The sequence below is a fragment of the Phascolarctos cinereus genome, unplaced genomic scaffold (assembly GCF_003287225.1).
Source record: "Phascolarctos cinereus isolate Bilbo 61053 unplaced genomic scaffold, phaCin_HiC Scaffold_1;HRSCAF=81, whole genome shotgun sequence".
NCBI classification, from domain to species: Eukaryota; Metazoa; Chordata; class Mammalia; order Diprotodontia; family Phascolarctidae; genus Phascolarctos; species Phascolarctos cinereus.
The window spans coordinates 44,346,780-44,372,944 of record NW_027555514.1 but is presented as its reverse complement, the minus strand read 5'-3'; the positions used below and the strand labels follow the sequence as shown (position 1 = coordinate 44,372,944).

The following is a 26,165-nucleotide window of genomic DNA, read 5'->3' as shown; positions in this document are numbered from 1 at the left end:
GACCCAGCTGAACTCTCCCAATGTTCTCCTCCAAACAACTTTAAAAATATACCTCAAATCAAATTTTGGAGTGGCAGAGCCAGCTAAAGGTCAGAGGTAGACATTTTTCTGGCCTGAGGCAATTTAGGAGGTCCACAGGAGAGGTGGGCGCAGGCTGAGCATGGCATGAGCACCATCAGTGGGCCGTGGAGGTGGCCACAAAGATGGCAGCAGAGCAGCTTTGAGAGCTCTCAGCCCACAGATGGAAAGGGGCAGTCAGACAAATGGTCAGAAAGAGATTACAGGGGACCCTTTGCTGGCACTGGGTGCAGCTGGCACTGATTGCCCATTAGCACTTCTGGGTCCCAGGTCCAGGGCAGATCTGTCACAAGGGAGCAGCGGCCTTGGTCACAGGTACAGGGCCAAGAGGAGCACAGACACTTGTGGCTGCAGGAAAGCAGGGGATAACAAGGGGGAGGGGGTAGGGAATGATAAGGGGGCAGTTGGTTTGGGAGAAGCTGTGGTCAGAAGTAAGTCAGACTTTTGAGGGGAGACAGAATAAAAAGAGAGAGAGAGAGAAGGATAAACAGAGGAAAATGAGGTGGAGGGAAATGCACAGTTAGTGATCCTGTCTGTGGATGTAAATGGGGTGAGCTAACCCATAGAACGGAAGCAGACAGAAGAATGCATTGGAAATAGGAATCGAACAATATATTGTGTACAAGAGACACAGTTGGGGCAGAAAGACACGCAGAGAATTAAAATGGAGGGTGGGAGCAGAGTCTGTTACACTTCAGCTGAAATGAAGAGGGCAGGGGTAGTGATCACAATCTCAGACAAAGCAAATGCATCATTAGACCAATTTAAAAGAGATATTCCGGGGGACTACATTTAGCTGAAAGGTACCTTAGACAGTGAAGTAATATCAAAAAATTTTACAGCAAGTTTCTCTGATAAAGGCCTTATTGCTCACAGATGTAGGGAACTGAGTCAAATGTGTAAAAAATAAGAGCCATTTTCCAGTTGATTAATGATCAAAGGATATGAGCAGGCAGTTTTCTAAAGAAGAAATTAAAGCTCTCCAGAGCCACATGAAAAAATGCTTTAAATCACTATTGACTGGAAAAAGACAAATTAAAATAACTCTGTGGTACCACCTCTCACCTATCAGAAATGCCAAAAGCAGGAAGGGATGAGGGAAAATGGGCACCTTAATGAATTGTTGGTGGGTTAGTGAAGTGGTACAACCGTTCTGGAGAACAGTCTGGCTGGAGGGCTGTAAAACTGTGCATACCCTTTGACTCAGCAATATCACTGCTAGCAGTGACCTAGGTCAGTATCCCAAAGAAGAGCCCAAAGAAAGAGGAAAAAAATCTATTTGTACAAAAATATTTGTAGCAGCTCTTTCTGTGGTGGCAAAGAATTGAAAATTGAGGGGATGTATATCAGCTGGGGAATGGCATATGATTGTGATGGAGTACTATTGTGCTAATAAGAAATGACGAGGGGGGTGATTTCAGAAAAAATAAACATGGCAAGACCTATATGAACTGATGCAAAGTGAAATGAGAAGAAGCGAGAGATCACTGTGCATAGTAGCAGCAGTGTTGCAATGAGGAACAACTGTGAAGACTTGGCTACTCAGATCAGTACAACCATCTAAGACATTTCCAAAGGACTTGTGGTTACAAAATGTTATCCACCTCCAGAGAGGGAACTGATGAACTCTGAGTGCAAACTGAAGTATGATTTTCTTTCTTTTTTGTGTTACGGAAAGATGTTTTGCATGATTTCACATGTATAATTGATGTCATATTGTTTGCTTTCTCAGTGGATGGAGGAGGTGTGGGAGGGAGAGAGAGAATCTAGAACTCAAAATGTAAAAAGAGAAGAATGCTAAAAAATAATAAATTAAAAAGATACATTTTAAGAAAGAAAGAAAATGTTTAACTGTGGTGTAGGATTTTATAAGTCAGCAATGAGAAAGTAACATCTGCTCCGTGATCCAGTTTAGATGGCTGCCTCTCTTGTTTTCTATCTTAAATTAGAATAATGAATAATTACATTTATAATGGAAATGGATTCATATGTTAATCCGTGAAACACTGGTGTAGGAGACTTATCACAGCATAATGTAGCCTATTTTGTCAGAATTTTTTCTGGCATCTTAATTAGTTTAATTTATTAGAACACCTGTGAAGTATAAGAAGAACTTAGCCACCTTTTGCATTAAAATTAAATTCTTTTCGTGCAAAGTCCTGAAGCTTTTAATGTCTCTTGAGCCAGTATGTAGCACACCAGTTTCTCCCTATGTTGAGCATGCATTTTGTCTGCTGATATGGGCATTTTCTGAAACGCATGAATATAATTTATTACTACAGCTCGTAATTTTGGCTGCTGTACCTCATAGTCTAATTGGTACTTTTTTCACCTGTGAAAACTGCAAATCACAACAAAATGCACTAGCTAAATGGATACTTGAACCTATTTAGAGTGTTACAACATTATAAAATTTTTAAATCGTATTTTGGGAAGAGTCAGCCCATAATGAAACTGAATCCTAGGCAAACCAGAGGCTAGTGTCCTAAAGGGTTCTATTAATAGTCTGTCTTCTCAGGACATCTTCTTCCTAATGAGCAACTCATGCCAACTAACATTTTATTTTTATGAACTCAGTAGATGGACTTTCCTGAAAGTCTATCTTACCTCGTCTAAATAATAACTGGATCTCATAGTTAAAAGGAAACATGTCTGGAACTGAATATGGATACTTCTCTGGGGAGGGTGTTAGCATCTGAATCCTATTTCTCCCAAAGAAGACTGAAACATTTCTTTTCAAGTAAAATCTCTTGCATAAAAATGTCACTGTCCACATTGCATTATATTCCCATGAGTTCTTGCCTGACAGGTGTCCTCCTAAGGCTTAATGGCTTCTCCCACAGCTTTCTCAAAAGGATTTCTGCTTTCTAGTTCTCTGACCCTGGTGGTCCAGGAGTGAAGCAGGATTTGGTATTATGCCTCTGATAGACCACTATTGCCTCACCTCCCCCAGGCCCTGCGCACCCCATGGCCCTAATAGGAGGGCCTATGGCTTAGAGAAGTCTGATGAGTAGAAATTCTGAGCCATCCCTCGCAGAGAGATGAGGACTGTGGGCTCTTAAAACTTCCATTTCTTTGGGTAGTCAGTTTATTTTAATTTGATTGGACAAACACTCATCATACATAACCCATATGTAAGGTACTTTATTGGTATTGGCAGAAATGCAAAGAAAGACAAGAAGCACTTGTCTTCAGGCACTTCCAGTCCACTATGGGAAAGGAGAAAGATATGCATTCAGAATAAATTATTTCAGAGCCAGGGCAAGAACTTTTTGGGAGAGGTACAGATAAAGTATTAAGGTTACTTCCTGGTGTGAGTGAGGATCACAGCAAGTCACACTTGGCATGTGGGCACACACGGAACAGCCCCAGAGGCAGAGGCCCATTGTGAGCATGGGAGATAGTGTGAACAGAGGCAAGTGTGTGGTGCAGAGCTGGACAGTCTCTCACTCAATCAATTTGACTTGGGGGCAGCTAGGTGGTACAGGGTACAATATTAGACTTGGAGTCAGAAAGACCTGAGTTCAAATCCTGCCCCAAGCAATTACTAGCTGTGTAACTCTGGACAAATCACTTAACCTTCTCTGTGCCTCAGTTACCTCCTCTGTAAAATGGGGGCAAAAATTGCATCTACTTCCCAGGGTGGTTGTAAGAATCAAATAAGATAACATATGTAAAATGTGTTGTGAACGTTAAAGCACTATATAAATGTTAGCGGTAATCATTGTTTACTAAATACATACTCTATTACCAGGCCTGGCGCAAGGCCCTGGGGGTGCAAATACAAAGGAGCTGCATTTGTAGTCAAGACAACAATAACATATAAAATAAATACAAAGAGGGTAATCAAAAAGCAGTTACATGCAAGGGGATTTTAGAGGGAGGGTCCTAGCAACTGGAGGTATCCAAAAAGGCTCCACGTAGAAGGTGGTGCTTGAGCTGGGTCATGAATGGAGAGAAGGAGTCTGCGAGGCAGAGGCAAGGAGTGAGGGCGTGCCAGGCATGGGGCATGGCCAATGCAGAGGCACAGCTGTAGAAGAGATGGAGGGTCAGGTGTTAGGAAGAGTTCAGAGGCTGATCTTGCTGTATTGGGGCATCATGGACAGTGAGGCAGGAGAGCTTTGTCGGTGGCGGGTGGTGAAGGGCTTTCAGAGCTAGACAGAGGAAGTTATCTTTGGTCTTAGAGACCATAGGGAGCAAGTGCCATTGATTGAGTAAGGGAGTGACGTGGTCAGATGTGCACCTAAGGGAAATCACTAGGGCCATAAGTAGCATGAAAGATAGACTGGAACGGGGAAAGGCTTGAGGCAGGGGTATTAATTAGGAGCCCCTGCCAGTAATCTGGACGCAGGTGGTAGCCATGTGAATTCACAGATTCCTACAATCTTGTCATTGGAAGGACCCTCCAAAATCATCTAGTTGAGCCATGCTTGAATTCTCTATAACTGTTATTAAGCTAGTCTTTCTTTTCTTTTCTTTTTTTTTTTTGCTTTTAATCATAGTAAGGACTTAAATATTCAAAAAAATGTTTTTGTTGTAATAACTTCATCAACCTTAAAAAATGGTGTTGTGTAAGCCTTGAAGCATATTGATCATAATATGTTTGAAATTAGGCTTCTTTTCTACTTGGCCCACCTGGAATGTTGGGACAAAGTGAAGTCATCTCCAAGGATGTTCTAAGAAATTCGGAGGGCCTCTACTCCTGTTTATTTTATCCAGGTGTATAGATTTAGGGTTTGGAAGAGGTACAAAGGAACATCCAGAAAAGCCTCATTAGTTATTGCTATTAGAATGTTTTCCCATTGAGAGGTATGCTTGTCACTTCATCTAAGAGAAGAATGTAACGCATTCCCCGACTCTTTTGTTTGGTCATTGAAACCTCCAGTCCATGGCAGTGTTATACAATATGGAATCACTCACGTTGCTTCTAAAGCATTATTTCAAAGCTATTCATTGTTTCTGTAGATTTCCCCACTATGTCATTTACGGGCAGTTAGCTCACTTGAATCTACTAATAATAGATTCCTTTAAGTCTGCCATTTCGATGTAACTTCCAGGAATTTCAATTTGGGACTTGAAAATTTAATTTTGGGTTTATGTGATATTTTAACTGCATTTTACCAGGAAATATAAAAAGAACAACCTTAAGCCAAAAGTGTTCAGTTCCTGAGAAGTAATTGTTTTCTTTTCCTTTTTCCTTTTGGATTTTAAGGTAACTTGATCAGACAGTCCAAACCTTTCAATCCTTCTGCTTTTTAAAATTTCATTAAAAATTGTTAGTCACTCATTTATTGCTTGGTACTTGGAATTGATTTGGGGGAGAGATTTTTTATTATTAGACCTGTTACCAAACTTTTGGACAATGTTTGGTCAGTAGAAGACTGGCTAGATTTCATTGCTGGTCCTTACTGAATGTGAATATGTTTCCAGACTTAGAATCATGGGCTTCATAGATTTAGAAGTGGGAGGGATCATAGGAGCCACAGAGTCCAACACCCTTATTTTATAGATGACGTAACTGAGACTCTGTAGCTAGTAAGTATTTGAGGCAGAATTCGGACTTGGGTCTTACTGCAAGTTCTATTTCATTCATTGCTTGACTATAGGAGAAATGCTATGAGTAACAATAATAAAAATAATGATGATGTTTAGCATTTGTGTAACACTTTTAAGTTTGCATAGTTCTTTAAATATATTGTCTATTTGATCCTCACCACAGCCTTGTGAGGTAGGTGCCATTTTACAGATGAAAAAACCGAGGCTGACACATTATATGATTTATACCCTGGGTCACACGCTAAATGTCTGAGGCGAAATTTGTACTTAGGTCTTCATGACTGCAACTTCAGCACTCTAGATACAGTTGTATGCAATGCACAGAAATCCCGAAGATACACTTAGAAAGTGTATTTGTTTTAGATTGTGAGGTCAGGGACTGGGTTAAGCTCACTCAGATAGTGCCTAATACAGTATCACGCACTGACAGATTCTTAACAGGCATTATTTGGTCATGAAAATGACAAGTGTCTTCCCAAACAGCCTGTGATGAAGCTGAAATTCTGTGAAATGTTTTTTACTGTACTGCCTTGCAGATCTGTGTTGTTTTGGTAGCTCATTCACTCTGTTAGGTTATTTGAATTCCAGTAAACTGGTTACTTCAGGCAAACCAAATAATACATGACTAATTAGAAAAGTAACATCTTATCCACAAAATGCAAGTCATTTAATGTCTTCTCATCTTTAGAAGCGAGGTTGTTAAATTGAAATATTTCTCAGGCCTATCTTTCCTCCCTTTGGATACAGGTAGAACTTTAAAATAAATAGAAATGAGAAGTCAGCCTGGATTCCCTGTGACCCTCTAGTGATTTGTATGAAGGCATCTTCCATATTGGAGGCAGTTAGGTGACTCAGTGGATTGAACATTGGGCCTGGAGTTAGGAAGATCCAAGTTCAAATCTGGCCTAGACACTTTCTAGCCGTGTGATGCTGGGCAAGTCACTTAACTTTTGTTTGCCTTAATCAACTGGTCAAAGAAATGGCAAACCACTTGAGTATCTTTTCCCATAGGACCTCATGGACATTATTGGTGTGCTATGTTTCATGGGGTCGTGAAGAGATGGACAAGACTGAAGCACTAAACAATGACAATGACAACAATAGGTCTTCTCTATTTGTTTCATCGAGCGTGAGCACAGATGTGGCCTCAGAAACACATTGCCAGACTTAGGTCTGTAGAGTAACCTGAGGTCAACTCTTCTCATCTACCATCAAAGAGCGCAAGAAGTCTCAGACCAGCTTGTGGCAAGAGTTCTGCTTTCCTAGGGACGTGAAAGTGAAGATCGGTGAATTAACAGGCTTTGGTTCTGTGCCAGGCTCTATTCTAAGCCCTGGAAGAACCACAAAGTGTGCATACAGTCTGGCTGCACAAGCAAGATGAAGTAGAGGTCTAAATGCAACAAAGCAAATTTTAACTGAGTCTCGTTGGGATGAAATGTATTGTCAGATTATGTCTCTGGAGGTGTAAGCCTTATTCAGAAGAGGTAACGGTAAAAGGGAGGTGGGAGAAGGGCAGTGTTGTTCACTAAGAAGTATTTATGTGAGGAAATTCTGGAGTCAGAGGGGAAAGCATGATGTCACACATTTGGAGGCATAAACAGCAGCAGTGTTATCACAGGACTAGATTATAAACCATCTGGACAGAATAAAACCGATAAGGACTTTGTGAAACAGGTCATCAGCCTGGTACAGAGAGAGGCGTGATATACTAGTGAAAATGAGTTTGTGTTGTCTGAATGACGGCTAGAATTCCCTCTGTCAAAAGCACAGTGGCCAATAATTTTTAGATTTGTGTTCATGATAATTTCTTCCGTCAAAGGGTGGAGGAACAAAATAGGAAATTCTGGTTTGGAAATGAGCTGTGAAGGTTGAAATAACAGCAATCTTGTGAATTAGAAAATGGAAGTGATGTGGTAAATTGGAGGAAGGCAAATGTCCCAATTTTTGAAAAAAGGGAAGAAATTGGGATGTATAAAGCATAGGCCATTGAGCTTGACTTTGATTACTGGTAAAATTCTAGGACATATTATTGGAGGGATGGTTTGTTTAAATCTAGAAAGAGAAGTAGTCCCACAAAGAGCGAACATGGTCATTCCAGCATATCCTTGTATACTTTTTACAGGGCTACTATACTGACAAATCAGAGGAATTATATAATTTTAGTGCATAACATTTATATGTTTAATAAGCACTTCACACAGACTGTTAATTTTATCCTCACAACAAATCTGTGAAAGTGGCGTTATTATTGTCTCCATTTCATTTGATGAGTTCATTGGGTCTCAGAGAGGTTAAGAAACTTGCTCAAGGTCACACAGCTAGTAAGTATCAAAGATAGGATTTGAACCCAGGTCTTTCAGGCTCCAAGTCCTCTTTCTATTATGTCATGCTCTCACATTGTTTTCTTAGATTAGGTATTTGATAAAATGTCTCATTCTATTCTTGCATAAAAATTGTGAGATGTGAGTCAGGGGTCAGTAAATATTTATTAAGTACTAACTATATGCCTGGCATGGTGCTAAGTGCTGGTTGATAGTACATTTAGATGAACGTGAAGCTGGTTAAAGGCCTGAGGCCGAAGAATGGTCATTAATGGCTCAATGTCAGCTAGAGTGGATGTTTCCATTGGAGGGTCCGAGATCTGTGTTTGACCCTGTGCTGTTTAATATTTGTTTTCAGTGACTTAGTTTTAGGTGTAGACACCACAAACATCACACTTTCACATGACACAAAGTTGGGATATCTGACCTACCTGACAAAGTAAGGGTTCCGTATGGTCATGAGGGGCTCGAACATTGGACTCTGAATCAAGCTAAAATCTGATAGAGATAAATGTGAAGACTTAACGTGTGGGTTTAAAAATCAACTTTGCAAGTCCCAGATTGGGGAGAGGCATGGTGAGGTGGCAGTTTGTCTGATAAAGGTCCTGGGGTTTTAGCAGACTGAAAGCTCAGTGTATCTTAGTAATATAAATGGCTTCCAAAAACACAGCTATGATCTTAGTCTGCTTAAGAGAGGTTTGGCTTCCAGGAAGATGGAGGTCTTAAAGTAGAAGTGTAAGTGACCACTTGTTAGTTAGAATGATAGAGGAGTCTTTTTTAGGAATGCATTAGGTTAAATAGGGCAACTAGGTGGTGCAATAGATAGAGTGCTGAGTCTGAGGTTAGGAATACTCATCTTCCTGAGTTCAAATCTGGCCTCACACACTTACTAGCTCTGTGACCCTGGGCAAGTCACTTCACCCTATTTACCTCAGTTTCCCCATCTGTAAAATGAGCTGGAGAAGGAAATGGCAAACTACTCCAGTATCTCTGCCAAGAAAACCTCAAATGGGGTCATGGAGAATCAGATATGACTGAAACAACTGGACACCAACAAAAATTGGCCATTGAGATCACTTCCAACAATGATACTGTGATCTGGTACTAGAAGACTTGTTTTCCCCATACCAATGACGTGGACCTTGGGCTAAAAGTAATCATACAGACTCACAAGATAGGGAGATTTATCAAATAATATGTAGCTGTGTTTGTTTGCTTTTGTATATTATATACCTAATCTGTTCCACTGATGTCTCTCTCTTTTTTTTAACCAATACTAGATTGTTTTGGTGATGACCACCTAGGAATATAGTTTGAGATCTGGTACTGATAGACCCAGACTCCTTTCCTTGCAACTTTTAAAAAATTGTTACCCTAGAGATTCTTGATCTTGTTTTCCTCTGTATCATTTTTTTTTTCATTTTTTCCTAGATCTATAAAATATTCTTTTGGGAGTTTAGTTGATATAGTACTGAATAAGTAAATTAATTTAGGTAGTATCATCATTTTTGTTATATTGGTTCAATCTACCCACAAGCAATTAATGTTTTTCCACTTGATACCTTTATTAAACATTGATATGTTTATACAAATGAAATTCATCTCTAATAGTTCCCCATTTTACAAATTTATAATTATACCAGATGTATAAAATTGTATAATGTATAAAGATGTATAAAATTGGTAGATAGGAGCACTTTGAGAAACTGAATTGAGAAACTGGAACATTTAATGACTGAGTTCAGATAATCTGGTGCCAAACTAATTTTTTTCCTTGACCAGATTTTATTTAAATGTATGGTTGGATAAAACAGCTAGAATTACAGCCTAGTGATATATAGGTATATGTACTTGTCTTGAGGTCCCAGCCAGACTAACAGCAGAAGGTGTAGATCAAGAATACTTTCTACATGAGCTTGAGCTCTGAAACACTAAATCACATTCTGACTTTTATTTGTTACCTTGTGAATGTATGTCTTTTTTTTTTAATAGACTGAGGATGCTAAGTCATATGAGATTTTAGTGTAAACTGCTGTTCTATAATTCATTGATGGGGCAATTAAAAGCTTATTTTCTTTTAAAAATAATTTTTTGTTTTCTAATGCAAAAATGAAATGCTTACTGCCACTATATCTAAATGTCAACTTGATTTTGACTGTGCCTCCTGCGATGCATACCTTGGTGGTATTTTTGGAGGGATGCTCTGCAGTGTTTTTGTCAGGAGGTGATCTTTTTCACTTGTTTGTATGTAGACTGGTAATGTACATTGAAAGAGACAGCAGAAAGGCCACACCAGGAAAGGAGCAGCAGAGCGGCAATGAGTACCTGTCCAAATGCCTAGATCTTCTCATCTATCACATTGTACAGGAGCTGCCGGGAATTCTGGGTAAGTGGATCCAAGCAACTGTGACTTGGAGTCTCTTCCTCAATTTCTGCTATTTCTTACTTTGCCCTTACTGGAGAATATGTAACTAGTAGAAAATGTGAACTCACTCCTCATACTGTCTTCATTCTCTGGGTGTAGTGACAGAAAAATCTGTCTTGCCTCGGACATGACGATAAACTAGCCAAAAATAGTTTTGACCTCCAAATCGTATCAGTTGTCATTTTTCCGCAGATTATTTTTATAGAACTAGATCAAAATATTGACCGAATTTTATCTCGGTGCTTAGGCCTGGTACATAGTTACTGCTTAATAAAGGCGTTGTTGACAGACTGAAGGGAAGAGATTCTCAGATGCTCATGGTAGTCATTATAAAATGACAACTTTGGAAAATATTTAAAGGGAGAAGGTTGATTTTGAGCCTAAGAATAGAAACTGTGCAATTGTTTATTTTAATGATATTTTTGAATGACCTTTCTTCCTAACTAATTATGGAAGGCATTTTTTGTATTCTTGAAATGTTTTACCAACGTACCATGATGCACTAGAAAGAGCACTGGGCCATGAGGCAAAAGACCAGGAGATGAAAGCGGGTCTGACCTTTGGCCTCTCTGAGCCTGCTTTCTCATCTGTAAAATGGGGATAATGATTCTTACATCATCAGTCTTAGTGTGTTTTTGTGAGAAAAGGGGCTAAGAAACTTTAACATGCCACATTCGTGTGAAATATTATCATATTCAAGAATAAGGCAAAGATTGGGGAAAAAACATGAAATACACATATTTTTTAAAAAGAATATGGCAAAGAATCGTGTAATTATCAAGTCCAATTCAATTTAACAAAAATTTAATAAGTGCTTATCATAAAGTCTGACAATTGGAAGCCTATTATTTTAATTATTAAAAACCACTTAATTTAAAAAATAAGATACTGTGAATTCATCAAAATTGTGCTTTATCATTGTTCTGTGCTAGTTATTAAAAATTACATTTACAATTTTAAAATGTGCTGGTTTTTGATAATATTCTACTCCCATGCTTTTCCAGCAGATGTAGCTATAAACCAGAAATACTAAACATTTGAAATTAGTTTTAGTAATCTGTATTAAAATATTCTTAGACTGGCAAACTCAGGCTATTGAATCATGTTGATGAAAATGTCTTCCTGCACTTCTTTCATTCTTCCCTCACCTCCTTAGGATATTTGGAGATTTCTTACCTTCTTATTGAGAAAATTCATATTGATGTTAATGATCAGAATGTTGATAGAGTCTTTATTTTGCTGCATAACTTTTCCTTGCATACAAATTAAAAGATAGAATGTTGCTCATTGAATGCCAATTTTGATTTCTGTAGAAAGCGGTGGTACCCAAGGATTAGCTCCTTATCACATACCTAACTCAGCCTCAGTGTCTGATAAGGGACTCGTTTCCCACATAAAGAAGTATTTCAGGACTCAGGGTTTTATCCCTGTTGAGGGGTTGCTTGGTATGCCACCATCATAAAGTGATTCTTCCGCATTAGGACTCTTTACCATCATCATGAGTCACATCCCACATATTCCTCTCTCCACCCCTCGCTGTTTTCATAAATGTGCTGTATTCTTTGGCCTCCCCCCATACCAGTCTCTGGATAATGCTAAATTACTGGTCCATCAGAGCTGCATGTGGGTAATCCCTTGAGTTTGCGTGTTCTGTGTCATGATTTGCAGGTGATGTTCTCAGCGCATTGGCTAATGTTTCTGGACGCAAACATCCGTCGACGCTGCAGGTTAAGCAGCTGAAGATCTGTCTTCCAATGATGCCTGTAGTGCTTCACCTTGTGACCTCACAGGTAGGATTCACTCTTGTGAACAAAAAAAATGGAACCCCCATTTGACTCACTTATCTTTCAGTTGACTATATGCATTGCCCATATGCTAGAATTAGAAAAGTCAACGCAAATTTCTCAATTTTTATACGTTACTTGAAGTAAAATTTTCCATATGCTTCAGTGTTCAGTCTACCCATCCTCTCATCCTATAGGTATTCCGCCCTCAAGTTGTAACTGAGGAGTTTCTTTTCAGTTGTGGAACTTTGCTCGTGAGTAACGCTTTTGATTTTTCGAGTTCGTATGTGGCACCTCTGCTGCCTGTGGGATTGTGTGTCAATGGGGTGATTTAAAAATCCAAGTGGTATTCAGTTTTCTCCAGGGAAGTGACCTTTTTTTTAATCCCTTGGCTGTAATAAAATTTGACATTTGGAAGAAAATGAATTCCTTTCCAATAATGTATTTGTTCAGTAGACAGCCACAAATAGGGTGAGTTTCTCCATAGAAACGTGGTTACAGATTGTGATATTAAATATCATGAAGAATCCTAACCTGACAAAATGGCTGAAAATGGAATTGAGAGAATACTTTATAATTAGTATCTGTGCTTGCTTATATTGCCTAATAATGCATTTTCTTAACTATGTAAATGATCATGTCTTTAGATTATGTGTGCTGATTTTTAAATTTATTCTTGAAATGACAAACAGCAACAAAAAGCAGTTTATTGTATTGTCTTTCATCCAGTCCTTGGTTCAGTGGATTATTACTTCCTGGTATAAAAATACACGTCTTGGCAATCATGTTATCTTTTTCTCCTTGCCAGTTTACAGTTCCTTTCTTTTTAGTTGATGAAATGCTGAGCAATATAAGTAAGACATTTGTCACCTTCAGCATCTGCAATCTTACTTTGATATTAACAATACAGACTTTCAAAAATGCCGTGAATCTCTGTATTTAAAGTAAGGTAGTAATTTGCCTTTGTATTGTTAGTTCAGACTGTAAAAAGGATTGTCGCTCACAAAGGAGAAGGGCTGTTTTGAGAAGTTATACTTCAGGAAGAGGGAGAGTGTTTTGAAGTATAAATGTTCCTTATAGGTCATTAACTGTAAAGAATCTATGTATTCAAGTAATGTAGTTTAAATGATTCTGTATTTTCCAGTTTCTTATCATTGCATTTCTCCAGTGTGCCAAATTAAACTTCTTTGCATATGCATGAAATTGCAACCTTTTAGAAACTTTCTTATTCAGAATCTCAGGTAGTGTCTTTTATTTGTAACTTGGGAGATAATTTTGGCATGACTATCACATAGAAATCTGCTGAGTGCTATTAAGACACTTGTCTACAAATCAGGAAACCTGGTTTCTAATTCTTACTTTACCATCTACCTTTATCAAATCACTTCACTCTGAAATGTAACTTTTCTGTTAAATGAGAAGTTGGGACTAGATCATCCCTAAAGGCCTTCCTAGTTCCAAATTTCTTGGAATCTATGACTTTTGATACCATGATTGAATCTGGGGACCTGACTGTCGGTGACTTAATGGTGATTCACGCAATTCTTGTTATCAATTTTGGAGGACGTTTGGGCTGTTCGCCTTATCTTTGAAAAATCTGGAAGGAAAATGTTGGAATGAACCAAAATTTAAATAATGGGATGGCTTGATAAATTAATAATATATTTGAAATATTTTCACTAAACCTTTGTGTATTCCCATGTTTTTAAGTTGAGAAGAAGAGGCAGGACTTTTTTTTTTTGCTGTAACTTTATATGCTGTTGGGCTGCTATCATAAGATTTTCATGGTTGTAACCTTAATGTATGATAGTTCTCATTTTTATAACAATTTGGAACAGGAACTACATATATGTAGTAATTGGATGCTTGATGTTTTTTGTTCCTGCCATTTGTTTAAAGGGGAGGAATTAACTTTACCTTTGGCAAATGTCATTTATTTGTTTTTCTAGCAGTTGGCTTTTTTTTTTTTGCATAGTTGATTATAACAATAATCCTTTTGAGTTGGTTTTCTGGTTTCTCATCCACTCTACTCCTGTTCCTCGTAAGCCTAGGGGACAGATGGAGTGTGCTGTTTTTGAGGGTTTTTTTTTTTACCCTTAGAAGAAATTTATTTTTTTCCCTCCTTTCTAGAGGAATGAAAAGCAAATTCTTAAATTTCTAGCAATTGTAGTAGAAATATCCAGACTAAATATAAAAGAAGTAAATAATTTTAATACCTCATCAGGTATTAGGTTATAATACATCCACTCTGATAAATTGAAAGCATCCTAGCTCATGAGATCATAGAATAGTCATCTATCTAGTTTCTCAACTGCCATTCTTTTGTAATATTATAATATAATGATATATGATGTAGCATAATATAATACCATTTATATGAATCCATATATATTATATATTATTAATCTGTACATCTATATATTTTTATACACCAGACTAGACTATAAACTCCCTTTTGCCTTGATATCCCCTATCCCTACTACAGTGTTTAGCACTGGTGGGTACCAAATTTGTACTTGTTTTCTGATTGATTGAGACCTTAAAAAGTAGAACATTTCTTTAATGTAGCTTGTACCTAGTGTGGATACTATGTAGAGAGGTATAACAGTAATTTATCGCAGTAATTAGGATGGATTTCCAGGGGCGGAGCCAAGATGGCAGAACTCAGCTGAGCTCTCCCAACATTCCCTTCCAAATAACTTTAAAATAAGACCTGAAAGTAAATTCTGGAGTGGTGGAGCCAACAGAAGGTCAGAGTGAGACATTCTTCTAAGCCAAGACCACATGGGAGGTCAGAAAGAGATATCTGTGGCATGAGGGTGAAGGATGGCCCAGAGCTAGGGGTGGGACTAGGTGGTGGTAACAGCAGCAGCAGCAGCTTTGGGGGCTCTCAAGCCAGAGACAGTAAGTGAACCTTGCAGCTGGTCAGAAAGAGATTGCGGCCCAATGATGGCTATTCCCTGAGTTCAGTGCTCTGTCTTCCGCTTCTTTGCCCTGTGTTAGTAGTGAATACAGGACCAGACTGTTAGGTAGCTCCTTTGCCTATACTCACTTCTGGGTCACAGTTCAAGGGCAGAGAGAGCACTTTTGGTCAAGAGAGAGTGGAAGTCTTGAGGGGGAATATCACTTCCAGATCAGGGACCCTAGGGAACAAAATCACTCGGTGCTTTAAAGAAAGTTCCTTTTATTCCTATGCTCTCTGGTGTTTTTAACAGAAATGAGTGTTATATTTTGTCAAAAGCTTTTCTGTATCTATCGAGATAATCATATGATTTCTGTTGGTTTTGTTATTTATGTGGCAAGTTACACTGATTGAACTGATGAACTCTAGAGAGCATAGGAACAAAGGGAAATTTCTTATGCGTAATACTTTATATCATATATTATATAGTTCCTTATATACATTATATATTTTTCCTTATATATAGCACAATCAATACTACTCTTCAGGGCCCCTCCTCCCTTGGGAGAAAATGTGCACCCTTCGGGGATCGATAATGGTTCTGCACAGATGACAAGACCCTAGCTAGTGCACTGCAGATGTGGGAGAAGACTTTTGGAGGGCAAAGAAGCAGAAGACAGAGCACTGAGCTCAGGGAATAGCCATCACTGGGCTGGTCTGGCTGGAATGTGCAGTGTGTGTAAAGGAGTAAAGGGAATACTTTAAATGACAAGTGTATATTTCATCCTAAAGGCAACAGGATGTTGGACCCCGCAGTATGAGAGACTCATCTTTGGAGGGCTAAAAGAAGGAACACAGAGAGCCAAGCACCTGGGCTGAGAGCCTTTGGTTGGAGGGAAACACTTGTAAGGATTATAGCAAAAAAAAAAAGCAGCCACATTGGAAGCATAATTCCTGTTCCTCCTGCCCTGACCTGACATTTTCTCCTTCTTCAAAGTACATTCATTTCACTTGTGCCTTGTGGAATGGCAGCTCCTTGAACTTGCCTTTCTGTTTTTAGTCTTTGCATTCTTAGTACCTAGGGCTGTGCTTGGCACATAGTAGGTACTTAATAAATGTCTGTTTAGTTGCATTTAATCGACAACCCCACAATAATAGATTAGAAGGCATGTCACGTGAGTAAGTCTAGATCTCAGGGTCTTGAATTAGTTCACATTGGATAATAAGAGATTTTGGCTTTATGGACATATTTTGGGGGCATAATGTTGTGCTCATCGTGACCAACCTTTTCACAAAGTTGCTTGATTAATGAGCTGGAGAAGATCACTTTGGATATTTTGCACTTCATCTTCTATTTTGATTAGTTCACAAGCTGGTGATGGCTGATGGAAAATCAGCTTGTGGTTTTTACTTGGAATTCCTAGCTTTAATGGGACTAATTTTTAAATAAAAAAAAGAAAAAGCATTCTTATAATTTCATGGAACTTTAATAGATACAAGTCACATGATAGATTCTTATAAGTGATGATTGTAAATGTAAGCAATTATTATTATTAGCTGCAACAATTGCAATACTATTCCCATGTGTTACTGTTGCTGTAGATTTTGATTACTGGTGAAGTAAAGAGAATTCTCTATTTATTGGGGCAGGTAGTGTCAATCTTTCTTTTTTTTCTCTAATCTTTAATGAATCACTTTCTTCTTTCAGCAAATATCTGTTGAGCATCTCCTGTGCACAGTGCCTTATGCTAGGACCTTGGGAAGATACAGACATAGATACGTCATGATCCTTGATTACAAGGAGCCTGCAGTGAAGTAAGGGGGTATCAAACATGCATACAGATGATAAATAGAGTAGGAGGGAAAAGTACCAGGTTATGCAGAGGCGGGATGTGTGGTTCAGTGAAGAGTCTGATGCTGGACTTGAAATCTGGGGAGACCTCTACTTTTTTTTCCCAGCTCTGGTGTTTCCTGGTTATAGGATGCTGAGCAAGTCACTAAACTCTGCAAGCCTCAGTTTCCTCATCTGTGAAATGGGTAGGATGGTACATACAGTGCCTACCTCATGGATTTGTTGTGAAGGGAGCACTTGTCAAACTCGAACCTATGTGAATGTTAGCTATTGTTAATATGTCTGTTTCCTTCACCACTGGAGGAATAGCAGCAGCAGCAGGCTAGGCAGGCTCCATGCACAGTCCGCGTGGTGTATAGGCTGAGGCGTACTGCCTGCCCCCAGAAGCCTGTCAGGGAGGCTGGAAGTTTTACTCTCAGTTAATTTTCTAAAGCCCTGCTCTTGAAGTCAGTTAGAAACCCAGTGTCTGAGTCCTGGCTTCCATACTTACCAGCTTGAGGATGCTGGGTAAGTCACATGGCTTCCTCTTTGTAAAATGGAAAGAAGACTGCTTTGATTACCTACCTCTCAAAGATGTGAAGAAGGCATTCTGTGAACCTTCAGTGAGCTACCCGAATTGGGTTATTATCATGTTTTTGTTATGATCGATAGAGTAGTGCTATATTAGGAATTGATGCTTCAGTGTGAATTAATTCTTCAGATGCTTTCTTGTATGAAGGCTAGTGGAGAACATGTTCTGATGAGGAGGAGACAGTTGGGTCTAGGGCCAATTTAGCTGTGGCCTGGCCCTGACTGCATGTGACAAAATGGTTTTTCCTGAACTATTTGGCTCTAAAGCAGGGAGGCTGATAGAAGCTACTGTGGCTGTCCCAGTGAATGATGCACAGAATGCCCCACCATTTTGGAACTTGTGAGCACAGTTAGACATGACACCAGCAGCTATCAACAGGGATTAAAGACATAATTGAAACCTAAAAGTGTGGTTGAAGCTCTAGGTTCTGGAAGGTTCCAGAGCTTTCTGCCTGCTCTTGACTGATATAGCAGGACAGGAAATGTAGGGAATGTGGCAAAAGTAGCAGATACATAGCCAGGCACCAGCTTCAGCATGAGAAAAACTGGTTGAAAAATCTTGACCACCCCTAAAGTAAACCTGCCATCTGTAACCATTGGGTTCTCAGAATTTATGAAGCATCTACTTTGTCCAGAACACTGTATTAGCTGCTAGGAATATGAGGAAAAACTTGTAAAATAATCTCTGCCCTACACTCCAGCAGCATATACTATGGGCAATATGCCAAGATTCCAGTGTCTGTCCAGTCTTATTCCCTCTGACAACTATCTGTGCCTCCCCATCCTTATGACCTGTCTAGGTGCCCACAGCTGTATGTGTTAAACCCAAGCCTTTCTGACTCAAACATATGCACTGTTTTGTATCCACTATGCTGGTTATGGTGTGCATAGGAATAATAAACTTATTTGAAAGAAAAAATATATTGAACTACAAAATGACTCAGAGTATCACCATGTGATCATGAAAAATGTTATTTCTCTGTTGGATCAATGATTGTATTAGTCTGTAACATTTAATGACTGCTTTATCAGTTATTAGTTTGTCAAATCGGAAAAAAACAAGGCCTGAAAACATCATGTATAAACTCCTGGCATTATTTACAGCATAATCTTCTCTGAGCCCCTAAACCTTAACTTAGTGAAATATAATGGATGGTAAAACCAATTGTGGAGAGCATTGCTCCCTTATTGGCAACTAGAAATCAGTAGCGTGTCCTTGGTATCACTTATGAAAGTCACATCCTGGCATAAAAGTGAAATCAGAAGAGTGGAAATAAATTAAAGGACGGAGGAACGTTAGGAAGAACAGTTTAGCGTTTACTCATCCCAAATCATTAATATTTCATCCTCCCAGCTTCTCAGTGGGGCCATTGAAGAGTATTTTGGTACCTGGGGCATAATACTGTGTCACTTTCGAAGCTCCTTTTAAGCTGGTGGGAATAGTCACTGTGTCTCCTTCATTTTGGCAGCTTCCTTGTAGGAATGCCAGGGATTGTCCTTTGTTTTTCCTCTATTTTTTGATGATCCAGTTTAAAGTGAAGAGAGCATCAGATGGGAGCTAATGTACTTGCTTCTCAGGCTATTTATTGTCAGTGGTGTGGTTGTAACAGCCTTCCTGGTTTTTCTACACCTTCTGTCCTATAGTCAGCCCTACGTCCCTCCCTTTGGTGTGCAGCCTGAGGCAAATCCTGCTGAGCTATCCTTCCCAAACCCTGCTGATCCCAACTTCCACGCAACTATTCTCATTTGTTTTGGACCACCTTCCATTCAAGCAAACTTCTATTTATAGTTCCTGCCTCTGATTCCCAAACCTAGGATGACTTCTACAATTCACTGCCATGACATTTCCCTTCCTCCTTTAAAACTTCCTTGAGTAGTATAGTCTGCCTGTACTCATCCTCTTGTGCATTGGTTTCTGTGTCTTTTGGGGCACATGTTCAGCATTCTCTCCAGCCTCATTAGTTTCAAAGTTTATGATTTCTTTTGATGTATCATGTTTTTATCTTATCCACTCCCACCTCCATGATTGACTTTTTTTAAAAAAAATCTCCTTATAGCACCTAGTACTCAAGTCTGCTTATGGTGGACATTGAATAAACATTGTCTGACTGAATGGACTGATTTTGAGAAATTAAGTCTTAAATGTATTCTCACTTCTGCCTGATGTTGTCTCTTTGGGTTTATTTATGACTTCTGCTCATCTGCCTATTTCCTTAACTTAGAGATTCATAGCTCTCTGTATGTACTAGGGAGTTCTGGTGGCTAGAATTTTGATTTCTATACATATAAGTGGAGTCATACACTATGTAGATTAATGGCTAATCAGTAAGTTAGATTTTTATATTATATATTTATATTATGTAGTATTATATTATTTTATATATATTTCATATTATATAATCTTATATATATAGATTTTATATTATATATTATATAATTGTTTTTATATTATGTAATATATTCTTCCATTTGTTACTTTTGAGTTTTTTTCTGCTTTACATGTAACTTGTACTCAGACAGTTTACTTTAATATTGTATATATGCATGTGTGTGTATATGTGTGTATAATGGTCCTGGATAGTATGTACACATACACGTATGTACATACACATGTATGCATACATGCATGTATGTATGTGTGTATGTGTATATATATGTATAAATAGATAATATAGCAGTATTGATCTAAATGTTTAGCTATATAGATAGTACTTAACATTGACAGTGAATTGTTTTATAAGGAAGATCAGTGGTTCTTTATGTGTAGCAATAATCATTAGTATTTTGGAAGCCATGTTTATTTCAACTTTTTTTTTTCAGAATCATATTAAGTCCATAGACTCAGGAGAGACCAATATAGATGGAGCCATAGGTCAGTATTTCATGAGGGCATTTTTACCTCTTCATTTAAAGTATTTTGACATTGTGTTTTGTGTCATAATGGTAAAGCTATGTAATGATCATTTTATTTCCAGGTCCAACAGCATCAGAAGAATTGATCAAGATCACTTTATTAGCTTTTGAAGCAGTAACACAGCATCCAGCCTTGCTGACGCATTTTCGCTCTACGGTCAGTTCCAACAATTTTTTAAGAGTCAGTAGTCTGTTCATTGAATAAGTTCCTCATAGTGTAGGACTTCCAAGTAATGCAATTATAAATTGGTATTGTTCATAAATAATAAATGTTCTAGTGTGTTCAGAGTCATGCTGGAGCTCATGATAGAACTTTTGACTTTAATTCTACAAATACTCATTGAGTCCCTACTGCTGGGACTAGGTACTCTACTGGGTCCTAGGTGAGATAACAGTGAGTAATATGTGTTCCTTGCCTCAGGCAGCTCACAGAATCTTTCTTCCTGGGCCATCTCTTATAGCTTCCTTTCCTCCATAAAGCCTGTGAAGAGAAGCTCTTCTGCTAGAATGGCTGATGCAAGGCACCAGGAGAATACCTTAGGCTTCTTTAACTTTTCTGTTTCTCTCACTAGTTTCAGTGAGATCTACAGAACCAGGGGAAATGGAAGATATCAAGTGAGATAGGTTTTGACTTGGTACCTTTTGCATCCAGATTAGATTTAAGTTGGATCCATGGCTTAGGTCAATTCTTATTTTAAGCTCCTTTCCCTCCCTTTCCTTTATCTGGTACCTCCTTATTAGTTACTTCTCTTTACTTTTCTTCAGATTGTTGCCTTGTTGAGATATGTCACTGCCCTTCCCTGGGCCTTGGGTTTAACTTCTTCAAAATAGAAGTTATGACATTTTCATTGCCATCCATGTGAAGTTTTAAAATGAAGAAAGCTCATAGTAATCCTTAAAGTAGCATATAAATTTATACATTGAGAATATTATCAAGTAGGCTTCTCTTCCCAAGTTTATTTAATTATTTTCATGACAGGTATAGAGGATAGAGTAGGCCTCCCCTACAGGAAGATCTGAGGTCAGGGTCCTTTTCTGACACATGCTGGCTCTTTGACCCTGAGAATGTCGTGTAAGGGTTTAGGACACCAAGCAATCTTTCCAAGACTGATTTTGGAAAGAAATGATACACTAATAACTGTACATTGGTACAAGGACTTTCTTCACCTGTCATTTCCTTCTGCCCGTGAAAGCAGAGTCTAGTGCCTAAACCCATTTTTGTAATTAGAAAGAGTTATTTTTGAAATATGGAAAATTATCACCAGCCTTCCTTGATCATTTCCATAACAATCTTTTCTTCTTTCTTCCAGTGAATCTTTAGTTGCCCAGTTATCATCTTAAATCTGCTTCTGTAATGAAAAATGTCCTGAATGTAATGAGTTAAGTTGGAAGATCTTTCAGTAACTGTCTTCCATTTAACTTGAAGCTTAATTAGTTTATTACCAGATGAAGAGACTCTGGCATACTAATTATTTGATATATAGCCTGTATTATTGTGGAGAAAACTGTTGCTTCATCTTACATGATGCATACAAAATATTTTTAGAATGCTGTAACTCATGGGATATCGTCTAATTACCTCTTCGGAAGCATGACTGGAATCCATGAATATAAATACACTCTAGTGGATATAGGAATGTAATAAGCACCATTTCAAAAGTTAAAGTTAACCATATTAAAGGATCCAAAGAAATACTTCATTATACAGAAAGATATCCTTCATATTGACCAGAAGTGCTTTTCTGAGATTGCTCCCAGATTTCAGGATAGTTTAATTATATAAAGCTGGTAACAATTCGTGTGTTTTAAAGAGCAGTGAAAAGTATCATACTGGTTTGGTTTTATTTTTTAGTAAAAAATTTTTCTAGGAAGGCTATTAGTTGAAAGAAAAAAAAAAGATGATTTCCACATTGGAGGAGTTGGACAAATTAATCCATCTAAAATATATTTCTACAGTAGCTGAAAAATTAACTAAGTCCAAAAACTGACATATTTATCATTTACTCCTGAACAATTGGGTTTTTGACAATCAGTCTACCATTGAGTATTTCCTTATGCCATGTTTTTAGTTTCACAGTCTGCAGAGGGATAGGATCTTTTTTATATGTTGTTGAAATGTTTATTAATTTGTAGACAGTTCCCAATTTTATATATGCTTGACTTATATGTACCCCTTACACACAAATGTCTACCCTTCCTTGATCAGTCTGAGGAAACTAGCCTCCAGTTTCCTCTTCCAGTTTTCCCTCCCAAGGCCTATTTCTTCTCTGTGTTTTTTCTTTCTTTCTTTTTTTAAGGCAATTGGGGTTAAGTGACTTTCCCAGGGTCACACAGCTAGTAAGTATGAAGTGTTTGGTCTGAGTCTGGATTTGAACTCAGGTCTTCCTGACTTCAGGGCCGGTGTCTATCCACTGCGCCACCTAGCTCTTCTCTGTGTTTTATTCTTTGTCGTCCAGTGCTCACCTGAGCACTGGTGGTATGGAGAAACCAGGCTTGAACCTGAATTTCCTCTTACACACAGCTTCATTTCACTTCAGCTTCTTCTTTGTAAAGGTCTACCATTAACATATATACATGGCTTTGAAGTTTATCATCAAATTGAATGATCTTTAAATTTAAGGTCCTCTCTTGGTGAGGGCAAGCAGAACAACAGAAGGAATTTGGGGGGGCATCTATTTTACCTTTTCATATTATCACCAAGAACCCCATAATTTAGTTCCCTAGGCTCAGGTTGGGCAGAGATGGGGAGTGAAGCAGTAGGCAAGAGGAATGGACACAGTTCAATTCTTGTGGCTTGTGGGAAGAAAAAAGATTGTAACTAATGAGCCAGATAGGACTGAAAGTAACTTTCGGGGTCCCAGCCCACTGTAGCTCTTTGCCTCTGAACTCCCAACAGTCCTCCACATCTTCCGTTCTGTTCCCTTACCACCACCCTATTCCATAGTCCTTTACCATGGGATCTGTTGTCAGTGGTTTGAAACTGAGAGAGGCCCAACTCCCACTGCAGTGGGAAGCGACGTGTTCCTGGCCTTCTAAGTTGGAATTCTAAACTTCGTTGTATTATCAAATTATAAATTATAGAAACTTGATGCAGTGTTGGATAGTGCTTTTGGTAGAGTCGATCATGGATTATAGATCACAGGATTTTAGAGTCGGATATTACTTTAGTGATAATCATGATTTAAAATTCCATGAGGGCAGTAATCCTATGCTCTGCAAATAGAAGGTGCTTAATAATTATTTCTTGAACTGAATTTATTCTAGTCTAACTACCTGCTCACCCCCCCCTTTATAAATCAAGATACTGAGGCCCACACAATTAAGTGATTTGCCCAAAGTCATGCACCTAATTAGGGGCAGAGTCAGCACCACATTTCTGGTCTATATTAACAATTATATTGGCTTTTGTTGACAGACACCCTGTATTAATGTTGTTTCCATGGGGAAGTGCAGTCAAATTTTGAGTAAGCAACTTAGAAAGAACCTTTTTGAATATAACCCCTGCTTATGTTAGGGAAATAATCAAAATCTCATCTTTTTGTAGGTTTTGAAATTGGGCACCTGGTACTAGGAAACAATGAGCAGATTTATTATCAAAACTAAATTGGTTAGAACTGGGTATATTGTGGACATTTATTTTTGTCAAATTCAAGTCATAGCAATTGGAGGAGACTTTTCTAAAATTATTCCATCAGTATTATTAATAGTCTCAAATGAATCTCTGAAGAACTTTATCATTATTTAAAACAAGACATTAGAAGGACAGGACTGTGGTAGGTGATCTATTTGAGTCTTGTCATATATAGTGTGTAAACATTTTCTTTGTGACATGAAAATTTTATATTTTAAGGCATGGTTAATAGCTATTTCAGAAGTCAAACTCATTTATTTAAGCTATATTTCATGATTTGATAAATTGTCCCAGTTGATGTTTGGTTATTTGAATTGTGCCAATCTAAACATGACCTCTTTTTACATTACTTATAAATGAGGGTGCTTCTACTTAAGAAACCATGAATCAGGAACCTGAGTCTTCTGATTTCCAAACCAGTTTTTTTTGGGTATTATTCTTCTTAAGATTGTTTTTAAATGGATTTTTTTCTTTTCTGTTGACCTTAGCTTTCTTAGTTCATGATTAACATAAGAGCCTTCTCTTTGTGAATTTTCACAAGGACACAAGCAGCTGGAGGATACATTGCTCAGCTCTCTTGGATCGTTCCTATAGCTCTACAGATTGACAAACTAAAAACAAAAAAAATTGAGAAATGATTAAAACTTTTTATCATATTTTCCTTTTTATTCCTGCCCAATCCTCATCCCAAATCCTGTGTAGGTCAGGGCAGCAACCTAGCAGGTGATGATTCAACCCTTCCCGGTGTTTTTGAGGGAGTGGGAGGAGGGAGACACCTGAATTCTTATGCAGGTGGAAAATAGAAACACAATTGGACTAGAACTCTGCATGCAAGTAATAGGGCTACTGGAAAGACTTATGGTGAACTGATGCAAAATGAAATGAGCAGAACCAGGGAAACATTGTACACAGTAACAGCAATACTACACGATGATCCACTGTGAATGACTTAACTATTCTCAGCAATACAGTGATCCAAGACAATTCTGAAGGATTTATGATGGAAATCCTCCACCAGAGAAGGAATTGATGGAGTCTGAATGTAGATTGAAGCATGGTTTTTTAAACTTTTTTTTCCTTTTTTTTGGGTCTGTGTTTTCTTTTGCAATATGACTAATATGTTTTGCATGACTGCACATGTGTAATCCATATCTAATTGCTTAGTGAGGGGGGAGGGAAAGGAAGGAGTGAAAATTTAGAACTCAAAATTAAAAAAAACCCAAAGGTTAAAGTTGTTTTTACATGTAATTTAAAAAAGATATAAAAATTTTCAAGTAAAAAAGTAATGGTGCTGAATGGGAGGGGCAGTGTCAGAAGCGTAAGGTCAATCAGGAATTGGATCAGGATAGAAGTCAGGAATGTGACCACTAGGCCCTTGAAGAGCTTTGTAAGAGATGAGCTCTGGGGCTCACACTGCAGGGTTTTAGAACTTTCCAAGTCTCAGGAGTCTGAGCTAAGCAGAGAAGGTTTGTCACCCTCACCAGCCTCACCGTCCCAGATGAGCTGTAGGCCCAGCCCTTCACAGCCAGGCCTCTGCTTCACCCTCACCCAGATCCCCGGCAGCTGGGAAGCTCTCGCTCTTGTTGTCTCTGTTAATGTCTGTCTGTAGCTACCTGGGGAGTTATGTGGTGGATAAGCCAAGTCTTAATCATAAATAGAAGATCCAGTTCAGGTGTGAGGGACCTGCAGCTTGGAAGCCACATGTGGCCACATTGAGAACTTAGAGGCCACAGGCTCCCCACCCCTGAAGATGATAGATGGTATCTTGTATCAGACTTTGGCAGTTTGCAATTTGCATGTTTTGTGTATTCTCTGTATTGGTCCTCTTGGAAGTACTTCTCATTATTTTTACATTATTTTCCATATATAGTAAAAGCAAAGTTATAGATATAGGAATAGTAGAATTGATTAGTTTTTACTTCCTCACAATAATTTATCCCACCAAGGTGATAAAAAAAAAAGAAAATTTAAGTGACTACTGAGTATAAAATTTTTAAAAATGTCATTTTGACAAGATCAGTTAAAATTGTACTGTTTGCTGTTCTGTATACATGGTAGACTCAGTCTTAGGTTTAGGGCTCAAAAATCAATTAAAAGTTTGTTGATCATTGGCAGACAGTTTTCTAAAATGTT

The 26,165-nt window shown here is 38.3% G+C and overlaps 1 protein-coding gene across 14 annotated transcripts in view; it reads left to right on the top strand.

Moving 5' to 3' along the window:
• The window catches only part of ULK4 (unc-51 like kinase 4), a 651,508-nt gene that overhangs the window by 201,008 nt on the left and 424,335 nt on the right, over nucleotides 1-26,165 (top strand). For 12 of the 14 annotated variants that reach the window (XM_078151680.1, XM_020987361.2, XM_078151694.1 and 9 more), the window contains 5 exons: nucleotides 10,208-10,341; nucleotides 12,049-12,170; nucleotides 12,362-12,418; nucleotides 20,309-20,360; nucleotides 20,464-20,558. In XM_078151680.1, coding sequence (XP_078007806.1) covers nucleotides 10,208-10,341; nucleotides 12,049-12,170; nucleotides 12,362-12,418; nucleotides 20,309-20,360; nucleotides 20,464-20,558 — 460 coding nt within the window. The remainder of the gene's footprint in view (nucleotides 1-10,207; nucleotides 10,342-12,048; nucleotides 12,171-12,361; nucleotides 12,419-20,308; nucleotides 20,361-20,463; nucleotides 20,559-26,165) is intronic. The other 2 variants (XM_020987360.2, XM_078151685.1) reach the window with 2 other exon arrangements.